The following is a 25,762-nucleotide window of genomic DNA, read 5'->3' on the forward strand; positions in this document are numbered from 1 at the left end:
TGGGCGAAAATATTTTTCCATTATAAACTTTAGTGGGTGCAGCTATAAAAATGAAATGCATTACATTAGATTACGATGCACCAAAAATATTACTAATTTCCATGTTTTATTTGAGAGGGTTGGAGTTACAACCCACATGTTACAACATGTTCATTTTAGTTGTAACAGTCTTAATTTTTTGCTGTATAGTCTTTTGATCAGTTTTATGTTTCAACTGCAGGGCTTATATTATTTACACAGCAATGGGAAAATGCACCGTGATATAAAGGTAAGTTAAAAGTGAAGGGTTTACTTAAGATTTAATTCACTGTAGAAGAGTGGGTAAAGGCAGGCTAAGAAAAAATATGGAAAGAGAAACATTCAAGAATGTTAAAGTGCAGGATGTGATTTGCAACTAAGGATACGGTCTTCTATGTTGAAAAAGTAAGTCTTTCCAAATATTGCCAATTCCATTTGAAATTATTGAGGAAATATAATTGTACATAAATGTTAATTGGAAATGTATTTCTATAAAATATTTATTATTTTGTTAATATAGAAATAGATGATTTTGTTATTTTAAGAGTAAGGCTAAAGGAGTAAGACAAATTTTCTATATAAATTGCAACGTTAACATGAAGTAAACAATTTCAGTGATTTATAGAGAAAAGCCAAGCAAAATGACACCTTTTATTGGCTAACTAGAAAGATTACAATATGCAAGCTTTCGAGGCAACTCAGGCCCCTTCTTCAGGCAAGATGTAATTTATAGAATCACCTGTTCTTTTGGCAAAGTTACATTATTAACAATTAGTAGTTCCTTTTTTACCTTCTGAGTATAATGTGCATAGTCCTTGATGTTTTTGCTTTTAAACTTTTTTTTTTGCAAGGCTTTTGGTTGTAATGAAAGGTTAATGTATTAATTTATACACGCTATCATGCTATCACTCTGTCTCTGATTCACCGTCCAAGGTTAGAAGTTAGCAGTGGTTGCTGTCATGAAAAAGAGAGGATGCACCAGTACAGGGAGATAAGAACACTTCCTGGACTAAGCTGTTTAAATCACAACAAATAATTCACATAAAACAGTTATATTTTTTAGATAAATTCAGCTGTCTCAATCTCTTTTCTGCTTAAGAAATGTGCACCATTTTGTCCAACCACACTACTGCCTCAGATCAGCATCAGATTAAAGATATGATCGACAGATGGATGCCCGTAAATTGTAGATTAATGGTTTATGATAAGGATCATGTAATGAAATTTGCGAACTTCTGATGACAGAGAATGTTGTACTAAGAATTTTAAATAGTTTGTATGCAAATTAGCATATTTTGACAAAATTTAAGTGACCTGGATTCTTTCCTACATTTTTGAGTCATTCCCATTTTTATGTACAGTTAAACTATGGAAAAAGTCTGCAGTTTCTTTGGAAAGAATAATCTTCTGGACCTGTTTTATGCTGATTCACACTAGTTGACAACTATGTTCTAATTGTGTCAATATTTGTTGTTTCCAGGGAGCAAATATTCTGCTGACAGACAGAGGTGATGTTAAATTAGGTCAGTAAATTTTCTTTCTGTCAAAGGCATGCATCCTAGTACTTGCCACAACAGAAAAAAAATGAAATGACTTTTACTGTGATACTACTAGTGTTAATCATACATATATTATTTTTATTGTTTCAAATTATTAGTCATATTTACATAGCATTGCAAACTAAACATTGTTTACTCTTACCAGAATGATTACCGCTGCACTTCAAGTATCTTATGATGATATGTATGAATTTGACATAAGCAATACAGTCATGTCCATAAGTACTTGGACAGTGACACAATTTTAATAATTTTGGCTGTGTACACCACAACAATGGATTTGAAATAAAGCAATCATTAAGTGAAATGTAGACGTTAAGCTTTAATTTAAGGGGTTTACCAAAAATATTGTATGAACTGTTTAGAAAAGACACACATTTTTATACATGGCCCCCTATTTGCGGTTTCGCAAAAGTATTTGGACATTTGACTGACAACCTGTTACATAGCCAGGTGATAGCAGTTCCCTCATTATTTCATGAACTATCTATTGTGGTTGCATGAAAGGCACTCACAGGTTTGACAAATACATATATCTATATGATGCAAAGACAGAAATGGGCAATATGTCACATGTTTTGAATCAGAAATGTCATGTGTTATAGGTTTGTCAAAATAATATTAGTCCATGTAAATAAGTAAACATGAAAGGAGGCACATACTTTTAAGTTTTTAGAGAATTTGGTATTTCATTCTCTCTACCAAAAATATTTGCTTTCTTAAAACCTATGCAGTAAGCTCATGAGATTAAACTATTAAAAGTGTAAATTTGTAGATACCTAAAGGATTCAAAATAATTAGAAATACACATGTGCTTCAAAACATGAGTCTGTTCTCCTGTTCAGGTTTCCTGTTCACCTCTTCAGACCTCTAATGTTGCATAATACATTCTGTCATCAGCTTGCTTTGTTCATCACCCATCATACTATGGTACACATAGTAAGTTATACAAATCAATGCCATGTGGTCCTGTTGTTGTTGCAAGCCATTAGCTGATGCGTATATGTTACATGTTATGGTATTAAGTCCAAATCTTTGGTGCCAGGCATGTTCCAGGAGTTACACAAGTTTTAAAGTAGTCAGTTACACCAGAAAAGTAGCCAGCCAAGAGTTGAAATTGGTGCCTTTTGTTTCTCCATATGTAAGTGCAAATTGAAATCCTCTGGTGCATTGGTGCATAAAGAACTTGCTAGTAACATTTTATTTTCTCCTTCTGCTTTTCCAGTTACATATGGCTAACATTGGCAGTACCATTATTATCAGTCATCAGTAGACTCAGTCATTTTAGCTTACTTTAGTTTAAGTAAATCTTTAACATTCGGCATATTTAAGAATGTTTAGACCAAATAATCATATGTAGATCATCTGTAGATGCTTCCTCTTACAATGGCTGCTACTACACTGATTGTAGTATTATTGAGGATGCTGGCTGCATTTGTTTATTCAAAGACATTATCCGTTCAGTAATTGAAAAATAAATACTACTTGAAATTGTGAATTTGTGAATACCCATATTATTTATATTTTAATTTACACAAACTCTTTAAATCTGCTACTTTAAAAACGCACTTTTAAAAAAAAAAAAAGGCTGGTCAGATAAAAATCGCCTTCAGATTTGTGAGATTGCTGTTGTGAGATTGATGTTTGCATTAGTAAAGGGAGAAAACTTTACCTGGTTGGTACATTTACTGAATTCGCTTCTGCTCTAGTTCGGTGAAAATGTGGAAATGTTCGAGAAAATTGGTGAACTCAGAGAATTGCATTGAAGTCAGTGGAGAAGGAAAAATTGAGTTAGTTTGAGTGCAATGTAATAGTGCAGTGGTCTTTTAATGTCCTTGAGAACTACTGAAGTACCTATCAACTAGGCTGGACCGATTATTGTGGTAAAAAATGTGACCTAACCTGTGAGTCAGCACTGCTAACAACTGCACCATTATGCCTCCCTGCAAGAAAGTTATACTCTGATTGCACAATACTGTGAGTCCTTAATCTGTCTCTGTGTCTTCCGAGCTTCTCTCAGTACGATTAACTAACACCCACAAAGCCTGTAATGCAAGGGATATTACATACTTGGGTTGCAGTCCCTGTCACTTCCCGGTTTGCGCTAACTATATAGAGTATAGCATACTTAATCTAGTAGCGAAGATTCAACGTACAATGAATTAATGCATAACAATTAAGTATTTTATCATTATGGTCAGCTAATGTACCCATCCATCCATCCATTTTCCAACCTGCTGAATCTGAACACAGGGTCACGGGGGTCTGCTGGAGCCAATCCCAGCTACCCCTCAAAAGAAAATAAAATGATTTTTTTTTTTTTTTTTAATACAAATGCAGTGGTTGAAAATTGATCGACTAGGGTGTGTTTCCTGAAAGTATTGTGGTGCCAAGAATATCAGAATTTCCATCTTAAGATTGATAATTAATTTAAGAGTGTTTCTCAAACCCCATCGTAATTAAAGTAGCACATTAAATCCTTTGTAATCCATGGGCTTCTGAACCAACTTTGCTAATTGTTAAGTGCTTTTTAAACAAGCTTTCTCTTGTGCCGATTGTAGCCACAGGCAATGGTCACCAAACAGAATATGTTAAATTTGCATTATGACAGCCCTCTGAAGATTTAGAATAGTCAAGAGTTATATCTGAGATTTTATCATTTTCATAATGAAATACATAAAACATTTATAGCCATTAAGGGTCCCTAGATGTGCACCCTGAATGCTATGATAGTTTATCCGCCTCTGCATGCTGGCCTCACAAAGCATCAAAGGACACTGGGGGAAAAAAAGATGGTGCAGAGGATAAGCTACCGTTTAGCAATGAAGAGGTAATAAGTTCAAATCCCACGTCTTTTCTCTATTTAGTGCTATGAGTAGTGAGCTGGTATTATTATTATCATCATATAACAAAAACATACGTTTGATGCGAGTCTGTAACATCCTGTGTAAATTTATGGTACTTTGTAAAAGATTTTACTTTTCCTCGCACACAAACATTCATATCAACATGTCATTTGAACAATTTTTTAAATTCAGTTTTATTCTTGGATTCTTGAATACCGTATATGCTCGTGTATAAGTCGGGTCTTGAAACCCGAAATATCGATCATAAAATCAGACCCCGACTTATACGACTTTTTTTTTTTTTTTACATCTTCTTGCTTCCTCCAATCTCACACCAGTTTCTCAGACACATCGAATTTTATTGCAGCAGCGCAGTTACCAATTTCTTTCGCCACTTCAGTGACTTTTAATTTAAAACCAGCTTCATATTTTCTTCTGATCAAACGTTCCATTGTAGATAAGGGATGCTCTTACGAGAAAGGTATATGATTGTGTGAGATACAAAAAACACAAAACAGTGCAAACATCGCCTCAGAATATTTTATGTATTACCGTGTAGTCACGTAAGTACAATACATAGGAAAAAAAAGGAGTGTGCTCCATGGTTACTCTCCCAGGTGGGCATTAGCATATCATGATCTCTTGGACCAATAGCATGAGTTTTCCGAATTTGATTTATGTGACCGACATTATAAAATACCGTAAATTATATGGTAAAACCAAGCCCCGACTCAACCGCGGGAGATATTAAATGTGAATATATAAAGTAATACTGAATTTGAGTGTTTTTTTTTTTTATTCTGTTCTTGGGATTTTTGAATAAAAAATTTGTTCAAGTGACATGTTGATGTGAATGTCAGTGTGCGAGGAAAAGTAACATCCACCATAGACACTATTTGCTCAACAAGACACCAAGAAGAAGTGATTGAGCTGCGTTTATGTGTCTGCTTTTATCCCTTCAGCGCTAACTTGTACAACTACCATAAATTTACACCGGCTGTTACAGATTCAAATCAAATGTATATTTTTATAATATAATAGTAACAATAATAGCAATTCACAACTCAAAACAGTAAAAGTGAGGAGGACCTGGGATTGAATCCGCAACCTCTTGATTATGAGGTAGCAGTTCTTACCTCAGCACCAGCACCAAGTGGATGTGTCTACTTTATGTTGACTGATAGTTGGGCTTCAGCTTTTACACTTTGCAAGTATCAAAGAAATTGAATAATTTATTTTTCTTTGGTTATATTCTTGAATAAAAGCACAGTTGTTTTGTTATACCTTTTGTTAAAGTGTTTATTTGATATTTGGGCTTCAGTCTTCACACATTATACACTTCACATCAACATTTTGTCAATTATTAGTATAATAGTTTTTGTTTTAGTTATGTGTTCAACATTTCTTGCCTCACATTTCCTGTCATTCTACATTTACACAGATCGTTGTAGACATGGAACACACATGGAATGTATGTATTCCAAATAACGATCTGTTATTTACCCTATCCCCTTGGTGGGGGTGGGATAGCAGGCTGTTGCTGCTTGAGCTGATTGACACATTTGTAAAACAAAGACACTGATGAAGAGGTGTGAAGGAATTTAAGGTGGTCTGGCATTATGAATATTTTCGTTGGCTTGAGGGATTCTAGTGTTAATGGTCAAATTCAGATTTCAAATGTCACAAACTACTGATGTTTTTTCTGGAATTTTTCAAATACCTGTCTCTCTCATTTTTTTATTTTTACACTTTCTCAACTTTATGGCTACCTTTCGGAAATTAAATTTTGTTAAATGAAGATTAGTATTTTACAATTCCTATAAAACAATCTTTGTCCAGTTCCTTTCAAGGATCTCAGATAGGTGATGAGACTTATTGTGTATGCCTATGTATTCATTGAAATGCATTAATTATTCATAACTACTACTATATAATAAACAGGCGACTGCATCCCATTTGCTCCCATTCTGTTCAAATATGTGTCATATGAGCTTTTACAAAGATTTCGGTGATTTTATGTAAGTGTCCCTTTACACATAAAAATCTTGGCTTTGACCCCCAAAAGGTCATACAAAAAGACATCTCCCCTTAGGGTTTAACAAAGTACAGTAAATCAAAAAAAATCAAATATCATTAGATTTTTCTTGAACTTCAATATTACCATGGCTCTGAGGCTAGGGATCTGCACTGGCAATCAGCAGGTTGCCGGTTCTAATCCCGTAAATGCCAAAAGGGACTCTGCTCGGTACAGGTCCTTTTCCTCCCTCCTTAGTGTCCAACCTCTCATACAACTCATCATACGCCTTTTCTTTAGCCTTCGCCACCTCTCTATTCACCTTGCGCCTTATCTCCTTGTACTCTTGTCTACTTTCTGCATCTCTCGGACTATCCCACTTCTTTGCTATCTTCTTCCTCTGTATACTCTCCTGTACTTCCCCATTCCACCACCAGGTTTCCTTTTTCTCGTTCCTCTGTCCAGATGTCACACCAAGCACTCTTCTTGCTGTCACCCTTACTACATCTGGTGTAGTTTTCCAAGTATCTGGTAACTCTTCACTATCACCCAGTGCCTGTCTCACCTTCTCCCTAAACTCTCCCTGAACCATTTGATCCTTGTCTCTGCCCTCACTCTCTTCTTCTTCTTGATCTCCAATGTCATCCTACAGACCACCTTCCTGTGCTGCTTAACTACACTTTCCCCTGCCACCACTTTGCAGTCTTCAATCTCCTTCAGATCGACTCTTCTGCATAGGATGTAATCTACCAGTATGCATCTTCCTCCACTCTTGTACATAACCCTATGTTCCTCCCTTTTCTTAAAACACGTATTCACCACAGCCATGTCCATCCTTTTGGCAAAATCCACTATCATCTGACCTTCTTTATTCCTCTCCTTGACACCATACCTACTCATCACCTCCTCTTCTCCTCTGTTCTCTTCACCCACAAGTCCAATTAAATCCACTCCAATCACCACTTTCTGTCCCTTGGGTACACTGTTCATCACTTCATCCAACTCACTCCAAAAATCTTCTTTCTCCTCCATCGCACATCCAACTTGCGGGGCATATGTACTAACAACATTCATCATCATACCTCCAATTTCCAGCTTCATAATCATTACTCTGTCTGACACTCTTTTCAGCTCCAAAACACTCTTGACATACTGTTCCTTCAGAATAACCCCTATGCCATTTCTCCTCCCATCCACACCATGATAAAACTGTTTGAATCCACCTCCAATCCACCTGGCCTTATTCCCCTTCTATTTAGTCTCTTGCACGCACAATATATCAACCTTTCTTCTGTCCATCATATATGCTAACTCCCTCCCCTTACCAGTCACACTGCCAGCATTCAAAGTTCCTACCCTCAGTTCCACTCTTTACTTTCCTCCTGCCTCTGGGCATGTCTCCTCCCTCTTCTTCTCCTTTTCCTTTTCCTTCTTCTTCTTCTTCTTCTTCGGCCAACAGTAGCCCAATTTCCACCAGCACCCTGTTGGCTAACAGTACTGGTAGCGGTCGTTGTTAACCCGGGGCTCAACCAATCCGGTATGGAAATTTGCATTGTTGTCTGCATATTGATTTGGCAAAATTTTACACTGGATGCCCTTCTTGACGTAACCCTCCCCATTTATCTGGGCTTGGGACAGGCACGAAGAAACACACTGGTTTGTGCATCCCCTGTGGCTGGGTATAAAGTTGTATAAAGAATATTAACCGTAATTTTGAGTTTCTTGCAAATTTAGTTAAACTTGCTTCCAAAAGTGAGCCCCTCACTGCAGAATTAGAAATCCAAAGAGTGGATTTGAATCTAGTGTATCTCCCGCTAAATGCCTCTAAATAAAAGAAGTGCTCAACAATTTGATTTAATTGAGAAATACAATATACAGTGGCGTGCACAAGTTTTGGCACCTTTGCTTAAAATGTCTGTTACTGTGAATAGTTAAGTAAGCAGAAAATTAACTGATCACCGAAAGGCATAAAGTTAAAGATAACACATCATCGACACTTTGGCTCAACATAGCACCAAGTCCTGTGTCCGAAGCGTCGGTCTGGAGAATGAAGGAAGAGGAGAAATTATTTTTCAACATAGATGCTGACGTAGGGTCCTGTTTCAAGTCACTAAATGCACTGTCAGCCTTGTCATCCCATACCACGTTATAAGGAGCCTGTTTCTTTGTCAGAGTAAACAAGGGTGCCACTCTCTCGGAAAACTCAGGAACACACCAGCGGTCGTAGCTCACCAGTCCGAGAAAAGCTTGGACCTTCCTCTTGTTTATCAGACTGGACCATTTCCAATTGGCATCAACTTTTGAGCACTGTGGTTTAACCGCTAGGTAGTGTAAATATTTGGCCTCAGATAATCCAAAAAAGTATTTCTTCGGGTTTATTTTAAGACCAGCTTTACCGATTGTTAGGAGGACAGCTTTGACCTGTAGCAAGTGATCCTCCCAGGTATCGGAAAAGATGACCACATAATCTAGGTAGGCGGCACAATAGAAACTGTAGGGTTGGAGCAGTCTGTCCACCAGACACTGGAATGTCGCTGGAACCCCATGCAGACCAAATGAAAGTACCCTATACTGCCAGTGCCAGCTAGGGGTGCTAAACACAGTCTTTTCCTTTGTGGAGACCATTTAAGGGAATTTGCCAGTACCCTTTTGTCATGTCTAGAGTGGTCAAATATTGAGCATTACCTAGCTGCTCAAGGAGTTCATCTACTTGTGGGATCGGGTATGCATCAAACTTAGAGACCTGATTAAGACAACGGAAGTCATTATAGAAACTCCAACTCCCATCAGGCTTAGGGACCAAGATGATAGGGCTGGACCATGGGCTGTGGCTTTCTTCAGTCACCCCCAGTTCCAACATACACTTGATCTCTAATTCTGCTTTGGGTCTTTTTGCCTCAGGAATTTGATAAGGATGTTCCTAGATGATTAAACCTGGGACAGTGATTATATCCTGTTCAATCAGAGAGATATGACGTGGAAGTTCACACACTACCTCGGGAACAGACAGGATCACTGTTTCTAGTTCCTGTTGTTGATGGGCAATCAAATTAGGGCCAAGATTGAGGAGGTGTTTTTGAATAAAGAGAGAATGGGGCTGTCCGGAGGAGAGATCTACATCCCTATCCTTCAACGTTTTCAGCAGGTTGACTTGATATACCTGTTTGCTCGGCCGACGATTTTGTTGTTTTACCAATTAATCGACGAGCCTCTTTCCTAAAACCATGACACGATCCTCCAGAAGAAACTCCCGGATGGCAGTGTTTCTGTTGTAATGTCAGACCTGTGCTAATTGAGCTTTATCCATATGAGCTTTTAGAGTAGGTTGAATTTTATGAAATCTATTGTGTAACTGTGATATATATTGCAAATTATTGACGGAGGGGATATCCTCTTCCTCCCAGCCTTCTTTTAAGATATCCAAGTACAGTAATCCCTCTGGAACGTAACCCCCACGATAGGTGAAAATCCGCGAAGTAGCGACCTATATTTATTTTATTATTTATACATATTTTAAGGCTTTATAAACCCTTCCCACACTCTTATAAACCTTTCTCACTCTCTTGTTAACCTTTCCCATGCTCTTATAAACACTTCCTATGCTCTTAAACACTTTCTACATTCTTAAACACCTCAGACCAACACTGCACACTGCACGCAGCGATCAGACGTCAATGTGTCTGCACTCGCGTTGTGAAGGGGGGCAGCTGAACTCACGCTGAGCAGAAATGGACTTTGTGCTGCTTCTGCCAAAATGCCTGCTTGTCGCTCTGCGCATTCGGAAGGAGGAGGAGGAGGAGTGTGTGTGTGTGTGGGTGTGGGTGTGTGAGAGCTGAACGCACCTTTGCTCAAACCCCCCCCTCCCCGGAAGCGCAGTACGCTCCTGCCACTTCGCATTGTCAAGGGGGTGGGGAGCTGAATGAACGCTAAGGAGAAGTGGACTTTGTGCTGGCTTTGTGCTGCTTGTCGCTCTGCGTGTCAATAATTTAAAAGCCTGTACATCACCAATTTTCCTGTCTCACTGTCTTGTCTTGCGTGAAGTTAAAATGTTTTATAATAGTGAGATGTTACTCATATCCTTAGCCCGACATCCACATATCATATGTGTTAACAAAGTGTGTTTTATAAGTTTACTTGTGTTTAAAGCATGTGTGATGGGTATTTTAAGGCATAAACTATAAAAATGTTTATTTATATGGTCTTTCTATATCGCGGATTTTCTCCTGTTGCTAATGGGTCTGGAACATAACTTCCGCGATAGGTGGGCAATCACTTGTATTTAAAAACCTGCGAAGTCGTGAATCCGCGAAAAGTGAACCGCGAAGTAGCGAGGGATTACTGTAATAGTTTGAAAGGGGAAAATCAGGTCGAGGCTTGATGGACTTCCTCTCGTTCTGTTTGTGTATCCGGAAGTAATTGGCCCCAATTTCTTCCATCCACATTGACCACCTTATACAACATCTGTTTAAGCATTTGATTAAACCTATCTACCAATCCTTTGGTGTGCGGATGACAGACAGAGGTTCTTAGATGTTTTATTCAGAGTAACTTAGCAACCTTCCTAAACATCTGCGAGGTAAAGGGAGTCCCCCTGGTTGCTTAAGACTTCTAATAACTCCCGGGCAATGTTTTTTGATGTAGCCGTGCGCAAGGGAATGGCCTCAGAGTATCGGATACCATAATCCATGATGACTAAATATAATTATGTCCTCAGATTGAGGGTTCTAAAGGACCTACGAGAGCGACGCTGATTCGTTCAAAGGGAACAGATAATTAAAGGAGCTTGGTCCCTCCTGGAAATCTGTCGTAACTGACATTCCGGACAAGAAGTACAGAAACAATGGACCTCCTCTATTTATTCCTGGCCCAAAAAAGCGAAGCTTTATTTGTTCCAACATCTTGTCGGCCCCCAAGTAGGTGGCTAAGAGATGGGTATGTGCTATTTCACATACCTGCCGCCAGTAAGTTTGTGGGACTAGCAACAGCGACCTCATCTCACCGTCATGTTCCGCTACCCGATATAATAAATAGTTTTGCAAATGGGGTCCTTGTGGCATGGGTTAATGTGTGCGCTGGTCTTTGATGGAAATGACTGCATTTCTTGTAAATTTCAGTGAATCATCATTCCACTGTTCCCTTTTAAAGGGATTCAAAATGCAAAGAGCTCACTGGTCTTTGTTGGCCTCAATGGGCGGGTGGAATTTTCCACTATGTCACACTGAGTGGCGACATGGTGCCTTGTCACTAGTAGTAAACACGACGTGGGGTCAGCTGAGTTTGAGTCTTCCGTGTCCATTACGAGGCCCAGTTTATCCACGAGTTGTTTTATTTATACTGCTTTAGCTATCAGACCAGTCCTGCCGCAAGATGACAGCTAATTGCGGGTTAGGTAGAACAACCACCGTTAATTTTCTTAAGGTACCCTTATAACTGATCACACAGGAAGCAGACCTATACCATCGAGTTTCCCCATGGATACAGGTTAGACTGGTCTTGCTTTCAACCATTGTTGCAGTAGAATAAATTAGTGAGCAACAATGCAAATGTTACTCTGAGTCATACATGGCAGCTACCCAGTGCCCATTTACCAATACCGCTCCTATATGGGGAAGAGATAATGGGTTAATTAGAGCACAATACCTTTCTCCCTTGATCCAGGTGCAGTTGATCGGCTCAGTCAGTTCGGGGCATCCACAGACGATGTGTCCAACCTTATCACACTTGAAACAATGAGGAATTTTGGGTTGTTCCTCTCGAGGTTTGGCTGCTGGCTCCATGGTGCGGCAGGCGGGCTCAGAAGGGGTGACACGTCCCTGTCAGGATAATCGAGGGGACTGTTTTGCCCTCTCTGATTTACAGATCACTTGATGACACTCAATCACCTTTATTAAGGCCTCCATATTTTTATGATTGTTTGCGGACCTGGTGGGTGAGGTAGTTGAGGAGGGCATTAACGAGGGTTTTGCAGGCCAGTTGTTCCATTATTTGCCTGGTGTCATTTAAGTCTGACCATAGCCAGCACCCTGTCTTCCCCCATATGTCAGAGGCTTGTGCCCTGATCGGCCGCTCAGGGTCGAATTTCCAGAGGCGCCATTATCTCGCCTGCTGATCCGCCATGATGCTGTAGTGCTTGAGGACTTTGGCCTTGAGGATGTCATAATTAGCGGCCTGATCCTCAAGGAGGTCATAATAAGCCCGCTGCGCGTCTCCCTTCTGATACAGCACCAATATGTTTTCCCAGTCCTCCTGTGCCCAGGGATGTCTAGTGAAGGTGTGTTTAAAAATCAGGAAATTGGTTTCTATGTCATCTGCTTCTATAAGCGGAAGCAATATCTGGGATGGAATGCAAGCTCTGTCAGAACTTACCGCCAATATAGTTGCAGCCCGGGCCTCTGACTCTGCCAGTTGAGATCTTGCTTCCCACATTTGAGCCTTCACCCATTGTAGTTCTTCCATAATGGTGGAGACATTGCTTCTGAACTTTTGTTGACAAATTGTAGTCTTAAATTAAGGTAGTACATTATTATATAAAATAGCTTCAACCTAAATTTCCTTTTTTGCCAGGAGTTATTGCTATGAAGCCTATTTTGTATTGACACTTATAATTGTAAGGGTTAAAAGGAAAGATTAGAAATAGCTTGCTCTCTTTTTCTTCCCCTCTCAGCGCCCCCCCATTTTGTCTCCCCACCCCCCATTTTGCCTGCTCACATGAGGCTAGACCACACTTCACAAAGTCTCAGTCCTCTGACATACCTAGAGACACAGCACATCCAACACAAAACAAGCCCCCCCACCAGCGATTTGGAAAGATTAAAGTAGAGATATCTATTGGCAATACAGTCCAAATACTATAAACCTAGAATATAATCTTAAGCAGTCCTGAAAGAATAAACTCAGGGAATGATGTTAAACATTACTCATGGAAAAGCAGATAATGTAAGATAGAACAATCCTAATACAATAAAGCAAGGGTATGATGGTAAACAGTCCGAGAAGGAAATAGAATGTAGAATTACAGCAAAAGAAGAGTTTTCAGGTAGCTGTTTCCTCAGTCTGTGGTGGGTTGGCACCCTGCCCGGGATTGGTTCCTGCCTTGTGCCCTGTGTTGGCTGGGATTGGCTCCAGCAGACCCCCGTGACCCTGTGTTCGGATTCAGCGGGTTGGAAAATGGATGGATGGATGTTTCCTCAGTTCATAATATTATTGAGAAATGGTAGATAACAGGAATGGTGGAGGTTAAGTTGAGGTGTGGAAGACCAAAAAAACTTTCTGAACGAACTGCTTGTTTGGTTGCTTGATAGGCAAATTAAAAACCCCATTTGACTGCAAAAGATGTTTTGGAAGATTTACCAGACTCATGGTAAGTCAGCAGAAGAAAACCTTTCCTGCATCCTTGCCACAAACCTCAGTGCCTGAAGTATGCAAATGCACATCTAAACAAGCCTGGTGCATTTTGGAAACAAATCCTGTGGATAGATGAAGACGAAAAGGAAAAACTTTTTGGTCACAATGTGCAAAGGTATATTTGGAGAAAAATGGGTCCTGAATTCCAAGAAAAGAACACCTCTCTATTTGGCATGGGGGTGGATTGATCATGCTTTGGGCTTGTGTTGCAGTCAGTGGCAAGAGGAACATATCATTTGTAGAGGGATGAATGGGTTCAAATAAATACTAGCAAATTCTGGAAGCAAACATCATACCATCTGTAAAAAGTTGAAGTTAAAAAGGGGATGGGGCCTACAACAAGATAATGATCCAAAACACACATCACAATCTACAATGGAATACCTCAAGAGGTGCAAGATGAAGGTTTTGCCACAGCCCTCACAGTCTCCTGACTGAAACACCATTGAAATTCTGTGGATAGATCTCAAAAGGGGCAGTGCATGCAAGATGGACCAAGAATATTGTGGAATTAGAAGCCTTTTATAAGGACAAATGGGTGAAAATCCCCCAAATAAGAATTGAAAGACTCTTAGCTGGCTAAAAAAACCACTTACAAGCTGTGATATTTGCCAAAAGGATTGTTACTAAGTACTGACCATGTTGGGTGCCCAATTTTTTTCTTCAGGCAGTTTTCATTTTTTTGGTATTTTGAACCTGTGAGTAATGGAAATAAAAATATAGCCTTGCTTAAAATATTAAAGAAATGGACATGTGTATAGGATGTTAGCAGCTGCAGGCTTTACCATATATGTTAGGAAATGGTACTGTAGTATATCAAGAATATTTTAAGGGTTCTAAATAACACATGAACCCATACAACATTTTTATTGTGCTTTCAAAGTAAACACAGAATGCATTTTATACAAAGTTTGAGAAGTGTCAGTCTCATTTATACCTGTTACTTTTCCTTTAAGCATCACAATTTTTCCTTTAAGTCTCACAGGAAGACTGCTGTTAAAAAGAGATTGTAAAACTGTTCAGTACTTTCAACATAATATTAAACTTTATTTTTTTGAATCTCTGCAGTTTTTTTTTTTCACAGACAGTATGAGAGGAGTGGCCCCATAGCGCCTACAATCCACCATCTGAACTCAATCTCAATTTGAAAGTGTATCTTTTTGGAGTAAGAGGAAATTGCCTACCCCAACCTCATTAACACAGTCAGAATTGAAATTTTTATTGTTAAAGAGGAAGGCAGTGCAAATGAAAGACCATATCTTGCTGTGAGAACTAGGTACTATGGTCATTACAAAAATCAATTCATACTACTATATGAGATTAAAAACATTTCTTAAATAAATTCAACAATAAACCCCCTTGCTTAAATTTGAACTTTGCATTTACTGTAGATTAATTTTAGTCAGTCTAATTCCTTGTATTGGATTTGTTTTCCTCTTTGTTCAGAATTATCATCTTTTTGTCAACTCCATTTAAGTGCCTATTTTGTCTAAGAGAAAGGCTTACAAGTGTCTCTTTTTGTAACTGAGCTGAGCTCTTTACAAAAGATTCAGAATAGCAACTGAAAGCTTTATTTTTGCAATAAGCAGCAAATGAACTGAACTGAGAGCTCTTTTTGAAAAAAAATTTAATTCAAGGCATTCATTTTCTCTTCCCCTTCTTGACCAACCTGCACACAAATGTCTTTCTGTCAGCTAGAGGGGTGGACTGTTTCTCAAAACACAGAAATGGTATTAAGTCCTTGTCATACAAGCTCAAGGTTAAATCCCATGGGAATCAAAAGCTGCTCAAGGCAGCAAACACCCTAGCTGTACACATCAAGGTCCTGATTCACTTTGTGAGTATTTAAAATACCCTGAATCCCACTTTCCTTTTTACATTTCCCAGAATGAATTTCTGTTCTGTTTAGAAGGCAAGACATTCAGGCAGAGGTGTGACCAGAACATCATGTGTGGGTGGGCATTTGGCTTGTCTGGGGGGGCAAAAAATATCCATTCATCCATCCATCCCCATTTTTGCAGGGGGGTCAAATAATAATAACATAGTTTTATGTAACATATAAAAGCAAAAATTGTGGCATAAATCATAACCTATTGTTCAATAAAATTAACAGAGGCAATGGAACTTCCATCCATCCATTTTCCAACCCACTGAATCCGAACACAGGGTCACGGGGGTCTGCCGGAGATTTTCTGTGATGTTTTTCTCATGTGCCAGAATGACTAAATTTCTCTTCCTTGAATGCAGCATTGTTTGGCAGAGTGGAGTGAGAATGCGGTTCAAAGTAGAGAAAGAGCTTTCACATGCAGCTGAAGACACACCAATGATGAGTGCTGTGATGCAGACATGGCTCTGACATGCGGGATACTAGACGCGTGTTTGTGGAAGCCGTCACCGTCTTTTCCTAGAGCTTTTTTCCAATTAGTGTAGCCGTGTTTGGTGAATATGTCCTCGCGGTCCGAATTGGAAATACTAAATTTATGGCAGGCAAAGCAAAAGCTGCCATCACGGACAACAGAATATTCAAGCCATGGTCGAGACTGATATCATCTTGCACTAAAACATCTGAGTGTCTTTCCGAATGCACGCTTGGGATAATTAATTAAAATGGGCTGGGATGGGCTATCCATATTTAAGTCAGGCAGACCGAACTGTATATTTTGTTGAAGGCAGAGGTTTGGAGTACCCAACACGGACGCAGAGCTGGAGGATTGTGTAGGCTTATCTATATCTTTTGGAGTGTCAGTTCCCGACGTGGGTGCTGGTAGCAGCGGTGCTGGGCTCAACCGTAGAGCCAGCAGCTTGCGGAGGGACAGAGGTTGAAGATGTCTGCTTTTTAATAAGCCACCTATGCATAGACTTTGGTGTTACCAACCAGAAAATAAAAGAAGAATGGAACGTATACGCTATTTTAATTAAAGAATGCGGTCAACAGGTTCAAAACGTGCTGCAAAATGTGCGGCAAAGTGAACTGTGAGCAGCATGATGCCTGTCTAGTGGAGGAGGCACTGCCGGATACGCCCCAAATTCAAACGGGCCGATTGGAAAGCAACTCAGTTTTGAAAATCAAATGTTATTCTTCTCCAGAGTTTCCATTGGACAGACAGAGCATTTTGCAGGGGGGGTACGGCTTGTCTCTGGGGGGGCAGTGCCCAACCCAGCCCCCCTGTGGTCACGCCTCTGCATTCAGGCCTAGGTATCTTGCCTGAAATCTGTCAGCTGAAAAGGTTAAAGTGTCTTCCATATAGTCACTGAGTCATGTTATGTTTCACTTCCTCATGCTTGTCTCCATACTCACTTTTAAGTAAGTTTTTCTTCCTCATCCCTGTGGGTAATTACCAAAAATGGAATGTAGTGCAGTGCTTCTAGCTAGTGCTAGTATACATGAAAACAAATAGTATACAAAACACAGACATAACTACACAGACTGTTGTCCCAGCTTCAACCGGTTTACTTAAACAGATACACCTTAAACAGGTGTCTTTTGTAATCAACAAACACAGTTACAGTTTATTCTCCTTTACTCTTTCTCCTCTACTCCTCCCTAAGAGTGAGTTCTCCTCCTCCACCAACTCCAATTCCCTGGGAGATATGGAGCGGCTCCTTTCATGTTGGAACTGGGAGTACTTCTGGTGTCACAGCATTACACCCATGAAGCACTTCCCGGCTGGGTTTAACCTCCTTGAACTGGAGAAGACTTCTTTCAGCAGCCCCCTGCGAGCCACCAAGTACCCCAACAAGGCTGCCCATCAGGACTACAACTTCCATGTTATACTACAAATGAAAGTTCTACCAGAGGGTTTCTGCCATCCAGTGTGTCCGGGCACAAACATGTGCCCAGGTGGCAATCTCCCTCTGTTCTTCCATTTTGATGGCCTTCTGGTAGGGACTGTCAGTCTGCCCATTCATCCATGACTTTTCATCATAAAGACATTCCGGCTGGCCAAGGAGCCATCCTTCCAATGTTGTCTATGATAATGTACAGAATATTCTGGCGTCAAGTGCAGTATTCTGCAAAAATAAAATTGAAATTGCTCTTGTGCAAGATTAGAAAAGAACAGTTCTATAAAATTTACAATAATAAAATCAGGATTTCTGAACAATCATTTTTTGTCCTGCTTACAAGGTAATGCATTAAAAGTAGCCCTGCGCAAGATAAGGAATACCAGCCATATACATTTTATTTTGATGATATTGTTTACTTTATCCTTGCTTCAGAGATGACATGCCATATTCATTACAGCAGCCTATTTAGATTGTGGATGTGTATAATTATATGCTGTAGGCTCCTATAGGTTAACATGTGAGGGATTCATAGAAGAATATCACATGTGATCACAAAATCTATGAATCTACAAAATATGCAATTCAGCAGAAGATGAAAAAGTGTCATGCAATTTGGTTTGTGCATAATGCTCTAACACCAAGAAACTCTTATATCAGATGGAGTTGGTCTCGTCCATTATAGGAGATGGACATCTGAAGCAGAGCTCCACTAGCAGCAGCTTTATTTTCCCACGTATTTCATATTATTTAGAGGTATCCTGTATTTAACCCGACCAAGGAACTTCTACTACAATATACAAGCATGAGTAACAAGAAGAAAAGTCAGAAAGAACCGGAAAAGAAACTTAAAGCTGCATCAAAGTCTGGACAGACATCCGGCCTGAGTGCAAGGTATGGCCTCTCGGAGACTGACCTGGAACAGGCAGACGAAGGCGCAGATTTCCTAGGACCCCGCTCCATTGTATTGTCTACAGTCGAGAGTGAAAATGGGAGCGAAGGTGCAAGTGATACGGGTCGCGATGGATCGCCGATTTCTGAGGATCATTCGAGACTAGAAAAGGCCTGCAGGATGTGCTCTCATCTACTCATCGCGAGCCCGCAGCACCTGCTGTAACAGGAGCTGCATTTCCACTCGCGGAGCACGAAATCCGAAACGAACTATCCGACCTGAAATAGATGATCGCTACACTGGCCACTGCCATGGCTACGGCCATAAATGAGCTTAAGAAGGATAACAAGAATGAGCTTAAGAAGTCTAACATTGAGCTTAAGAAGGATAACAAAGACCGGGAAACGCGTCTATTTAAACGTTTTGACGTGACCTTTAAAAGCATGTTGGAGAAATTAGAGTAGAGGAACACATCGAAGAAAACAGATCCAATCTGAAAAAACTTGCCAATCAGATGAATGATGTTAAGCAGGCATTCACGGCTCGAGTTGAAACAGCGGAACAATTGGCGTCTAACGCCGATGAAAAAGCTACAGCTGTGATTTCCGAATGCAAAAAACTCAGAGACAGACTTGCGGCCCTGGAAGATGGGTGCAGAAGAAATAATATAAGAATTGAGGGTATACCTGAGAAACGAGAAAACTCAAACCCAGTGAAATTTGCAGCTTATCACATATACAGATCAAGCACCTTTAAACCTAGGTCTTTTATTGTCCGCTTCGAGCGATTACGATGTAAGCTTGATGTGATGGCACTTTTCAGACACAAGCAAGAGATTATATTTGAAAATAATCTTATTCGTATTTTCCCCGACTTCTCACCATTAACAGCTGCATAACGTGCAGCCTACTTTAACATTAAAAAGTTGCTACAGAAAGCCGATATCAAATACAGCCCCTTGTATCCCGCCAGAGAGGGAGAGCAGGCTATATCTAATCTATTCTTCTAATCCTTATAACTATAAATATCAATGCAACAATAGGCTAAAATGCAGTAACTCATGGGGAATTTTGAAATGAAGATTAAAACTGCCTCACTACCAGTTAAGACAATAAAATGACATTAAAAACTCAGAATCAATGTCTCCATGATGGGACAGTTAACTTTGTGAGCTGGAATGTTAAAGGCATGAATCACAAATTAAAGAGAAAGAAAGTATGCTCTCACCATCAGGCTTAAACACTAAAATAGTATTTTTACAGGAGACCCACTTACTAAGCAAGGATCAGTTCAGACTACAAAAAGACTGGACTGGCCAAATGTTCCATTCTAGCTTTATAAAGAAAACTAGAGGGGTGGGAATTCTCATACACAGAACAGTTCCATTTGTAGTATCGGACCCTGAAGGGAGATATGTGATGGTCATAGGCAACTTATTTAACAGTAAAATGATTTTGATAAATGTTTATGCACCCAATGTCTATTTGCATCCATTCCCAATGTGAACACTCATAAAATTATAATGGCTGGGGACTTTAATTGTGTTTTAAATCCACTCTTAGATAGGACTCCTGTGACAGGGGGGACGACATCTAATACTGCAAAGACAATTACACAGTTTTTAACTGACCACAACTTATCAGACCCCTGGAGGTTTCTTAACCCAAACTCAACAACATATTCGTTTTACTCACTAGTGCATCATAGCTACTCAAGAATTGATTATTTTTTTATAGATGATAATTTCCTGCCTACAGTTAAATCATGCAAATACGACACAATTGTTATCTCCGACCATGCCCCTCTAGTCTTGGAGCTAAAATCATTAAGTCCCTCACACTCACCTTGTAGATGGCGTCTTAAGCCTCTTCTATTAGCAGACGAGAACTGCACAGAATTTATATCCAAACAAATCAGCTTCTTCCTAGAAACAAACACGCCCACGGAGGTTTCTGCAGGAACACTCTGGGAAACTCTAAAGGCCTTCTTAAGAGGACAGATTATTTCATATCTTTCCCAAGAAATAAATTAGAAACCAAGAAAGTGTCAGAGTTAAGAAGCGAAATTACTAGAATAGATGAAGAACAAGCCAGGCGTCCAAGTGAAGCTCTTCACAGGAAAAGGCAGGCCCTGCATACAGAACTGAACATTTTAACAACTAAAGAAACTGAACAACTTATTTATAAGTCAAGACATCATTACTGTGAACACGGAGAAAAAGCTAATAAGCTTTTAGCTCAACAAATTCACAAACAAGAAGTTCACAATGCAATACCAGTAATCACCAACACGAATGGAGAAGAAATCATTGACCATAAAAATATAATGCACGCATTTAGAGATTATTATAAATCCTTATATGCTACTGAGTTCAAAGAAGACAACGCACAATCTAATGCATTTCTGGATACATTACAGACACCACAAATAGATGCTTTAAGTGCTGAGGAACTGGATAAACCTCTGACGCTATCAGAATTACTAGATGCTATAAAGTCACTTCAAAGCGGGAAATCAGCAGGCCCTGATGGTTACCCCATAGAATTTTATAAGAAATTCTCCACTCAGCTAGCTCCCCTCTTATTGACAACATTTACAGAAGCTAGAGACAACCAAATACTACCTCAAACATTTCGTCAAGCATTAATCACCGTCTTTCCTAAACAAAATAAGGACTTGTTGCAATGTGCATCATACAGACCAATTTCACTCCTGAATAATGATGTTAAGATACTCTCAAAAATTCTAGCTAGAAGGATGGAGAAAGTGCTGCCCTCGGTAATATCACAGGATCAAACTGAATTTATTAAAGGCCGACATCTATCTTCCATTCTCCGACGCCTGTTTAATGTAATATATTCACCAGCAAAATCAAACACCCCAGAGATATTACTATCATTAGACGCAGAAAAAGCATTTGATATGATTGAATGGAACTACCTTTTCACTGCATTGGAGAAATTTGGGTTTGGCCCGAATATTTGTGCATGGATCAAACTACTGTATACCAATCCAGAAGCTTCAGTTTGTATTAACAACATTTGTTCAGACTACTTTAAGCTAGAACGTGGTACCAGACAAGTTTGTCCCTTGTCACCACTGCTGTTTGCAATCGCCATTGAACCACTGGCGGTTCACTGTCGAAATTCTTATCAGATAAAGGGGATTATCAGAGAAGGACTGGAACAGAAAATTTCTCTATATGCAGATGATATGGTTTTATATATATCAGACCCAGAAAACACTGTGCCTGCAGTTTTAACAGCACTCACAGAATTTCAAAAGATATCTGGTCTCAGAATTAATCTGAATATCTGAATAAAAGTATACTCTTTTCAGTGAATTCACAAGCATGTAATATTAGATTGAACACCCTACCTTTTTCCATAGCAGATCAGTTTAAATACCTAGGGGTAAATATCACAAGTAAACATAAAGCTCTTTATCAACAAAATTTTGCCGTCTGTATGGAAAAAATTAAGCAAGAGATGCATAGATGGTCAACTCTTCATCTCACTCTAGCCAGAAGAATTAACGTTGTTAAGATGAATATCCTTCCTAAACTTTTTTTATTTCAAAACATTCCAATATATATCAATAAATTTTTTTTAAGCAATTAGATTCAACAATAACCTCGTTCATTTGGAACTCAAAACACCCACGTATCCGAAGAGCGACCCTACAAAGACCTCAGGCAGAAGGTGGCATGGCTTTACCTAATTTTCAGTTTTATTACTGGGCAGCAAACATACAAGCCATAAAAACCAGGACACAAATAAATGAACATACACGGGCTTGGTTCGCAATAGAAGTAAAATCCTGTAGTACTTCTTTATACTCCCTGCTCTGCGCTCCAATAAATGCAAGTTATCGCAAATATATACTAATAACCCAATTGTGGTTTACTCACTCAGAATATGGAACCAACTTAGAAAGCATTTTAAGATGGAAAATCTTTTATCTGTGGCACCTCTGCAAGAGAATCACCTCTTTCAACCCTCGCAAACATATCCAGTTTTTAATACCTGGAAAAGATTTGGGATTAAAATGCTCAGAGGTCTTTATATAGACAACATATTTGCATCTTTTGAACAATTACGTTCCAAATTCAACCTCCCAGCTACACATTTCTTTCACTATCTTCAAATTAGAAATTTTGTTAAACAGAAACTGCCCGATTTTCCTCACCTCGTACCCTCCACCATGCTGGAAAAAGTACTGCTCACTTTCGAGGAATTAAACACCATTTCCACATTATATAAAATCTTATTAGAGTCCCTACCTTTCAAAGACCCAAGAGGACATTGGGAAGAAGATATCTTAATCAATATATCAGAAAAGGAGTGGAAGGTAGCAAAGCAGAGAATTCACTCGAGCTCCATATGCGCAAAGCATAGAATTATCCAACTAAAAATTAGATATCGAGCTCATCTGTCTCGCTTAAAACTGTCCAAAATGTTCCAGGGCAAGATCCAACCTGCGAACGCTGCAACCAAGCTCCTGCCTCACTGGGTCATATGTTTTGGGCCTGCACCAAACTAACATCATTTTGGACCAAAATTTTTAAGTGCCTTTCAGACAGCCTTGGGGTCACAATCCCTCCTAACCCATTAACAGCTGTGTTCGGTGTTCTTCCAGACGGACTTGAAGTGGAGAAGGATAAGGAAACGGTGATTGCATTCACTACACTTTTGGCACGCAGACTTATTTTGTTAAATTGGAAGAATCCTAACTCTCCTCTGATAAGTCAGTGGGAAACTGATGTTTTATATTATTTGAAATTGGAAAAAATCAAATTCTCAGTTAGAGGATCTGTACAGAATTTTTTCAAAACCTGGCAGGATCTAATCAATAATATTTTCGAATAAGAGAAATTATTTCCCTTCTCCATTTTTTATTTACCTATATATATTTCTTCCTTTCTTTTGTTTATTGTTGCCTTATTAAAAAGCCCTAAGCAATTCTCCTTTGGCTAAGCTCTCCTTCTCAAGGGTGGGGTTTGATTTGTCTTCAATTCTTCTTTGTTATAAATTAATCTATTTGTATGGAATGATTACAATAAAATTAATAAATAAAATTTAAAAAAAAAAAGAAACTCTTACATCTCTATTCCAGAGATTTTTGCCAACTTTGAAGTTGTATGGAAAGAAGTCCTCATAAGTTGAGGTGTCAATAATTAGTTATTACACATTACAGTGGTGTGAAAAACTATTTGCCCCCTTCCTGATTTCTTATTCTTTTGCATGTTTGTCACACAAAATGTTTCTGATCATCAAACACATTTAACCATTAGTCAAATATAACACAAGTAAACACAAAATGCAGTTTGTAAATGGTGGTTTTTATTATTTAGGGAGAAAAAAAAATCCAAACCTACATGGCCCTGTGTGAAAAAGTAATTGCCCCCTGAACCTAATAACTGGTTGGGCCACCCTTAGCAGCAATAACTGCAATCAAGCATTTGCGATAACTTGCAATGAGTCTTTCACAGCGCTCTGGAGGAATTTTGGCCCACTCATCTTTGCAAAATTGTTGTAATTCAGCTTTATTTGAGGGTTTTCTAGCATGAACCGCCTTTTTAAGGTCATGCCATAGCATCTCAATTGGATTCAGGTCAGGACTTTGACTAGGCCACTCCAAAGTCTTCATTTTGTTTTTCTTCAGCCATTCAGAGGTGGATTTGCTGGTGTGTTTTGGGTCATTGTCCTGTTGCAGCACCCAAGATCGCTTCAGCTTGAGTTGACGAACAGATGGCCGGACATTCTCCTTCAGGATTTTTTGGTAGACAGTAGAATTCATGGTTCCATCTATCACAGCAAGCCTTCCAGGTCCTGAAGCAGCAAAACAACCCCAGACCATCACACTACCACCACCATATTTTACTGTTGGTATGATGTTCTTTTTCTGAAATGCTGTGTTCCTTTTACGCCAGATGTAACGGGACATTTGCCTTCCAAAAAGTTCAACTTTTGTCTCATCAGTCCACAAGGTATTTTCCCAAAAGTCTTGGCAATCATTGAGATGTTTCTTAGCAAAATTGAGACGAGCCCTAATGTTCTATTTGCTTAACAGTGGTTTGCGTCTTGGAAATCTGCCATGCAGGCCGTTTTTGCCCAGTCTCTTTCTTATGGTGGAGTCGTGAACACTGACCTTAATTGAGGCAAGTGAGGCCTGCAGTTCTTTAGACGTTGTCCTGGGGTCTTTTGTGACCTCTCGGATGAGTCATCTCTGCGCTCTTGGGGTAATTTTGGTCGGCCGGCCACTCCTGGGAAGGTTCACCACTGTTCCATGTTTTTGCCATTTGTGGATAATGGCTCTCACTGTGGTTCGCTGGAGTCCCAAAGCTTTAGAAATGGCTTTATAACCTTTACCAGACTGATAGATCTCAATTACTTCTGTTCTCACTAGGGGGCTCCGCCCCCTGCTCGCTTCGCTCGCCAACCCCTGGTGTTGGGAATGACAAAGAGCGTGATGTATGAATGAGATATAGAATAGTGTGAAGGTGTAGATGATGTAAATAGAAAGCAAACAATAAAGTGTGTGGCACAGTGTAAAGGGTTATTGGAAAATTTCTTTGTACATGCCTTTTAAGTGTAAAAGGTAATTTCAGGTCAGAACTTGTAAGGTCAATGAAGATGGTCATCGTCGTGATCAGAGTCAACTTTGTCAGAGCTTAGAAAGAGTTGTGTCTCTCCAGGAAGTAATGCAATGACTTGGGTATTTATGTTTTCTACATTAATATTGTTTGGACATAATATAGCGCATTGTGTTAAAAGGGGCATTTGGTCTAATGAGATTGCTGTTCCAAATATCTCTGTAACTAAGTCGTCGCAGATAAAGGCTTGAGGAATTGTACTAATATCTGGGTGAGGTCTATCTGTATTGGTGAGTGTACCATCTCCCAGATGTAATAACCAATTGTTATGATCTGGTTCTGGACATCGCATGTTTTGTACTAAGTGTATCTTTTGAAAGCAATGTTAATTGTCTGCGTATTTTAAGGTGCACTGAACAATAGGTGAGCGCATGGCATGTGGAACAATAGGTAAGCACTGTCTAAAATCTCCTCCTAATAAAAGTACCTTTCCTCCAAAGGGAATATTATTATTCATCAATGTTTGTAGAAGTTTATGAATGGTGTTGAGTAAGTGACTGGATGCCATTGCACATTCATCAATAATTAACAGTTGTGCAAGACGGATGTCACGTGCAGTGCTACTGTTCATGTTCATAGTGGATACCGATT

General features: G+C 39.4%; 1 protein-coding gene across 1 annotated transcript in view; it reads left to right on the top strand.

Moving 5' to 3' along the window:
- Positions 1–25,762, top strand: part of map4k2 (mitogen-activated protein kinase kinase kinase kinase 2) — a 227,419-nt gene that overhangs the window by 67,441 nt on the left and 134,216 nt on the right. Inside the window, exons 6-7 of the mRNA XM_028804122.2 lie at positions 221–268; positions 1,499–1,541. Of these exons, the coding sequence (XP_028659955.1) occupies positions 221–268; positions 1,499–1,541 (91 nt within the window). The remainder of the gene's footprint in view (positions 1–220; positions 269–1,498; positions 1,542–25,762) is intronic.

This window comes from Erpetoichthys calabaricus, chromosome 1 (assembly GCF_900747795.2).
Source record: "Erpetoichthys calabaricus chromosome 1, fErpCal1.3, whole genome shotgun sequence".
Lineage (NCBI taxonomy): Eukaryota > Metazoa > Chordata > Cladistia > Polypteriformes > Polypteridae > Erpetoichthys > Erpetoichthys calabaricus.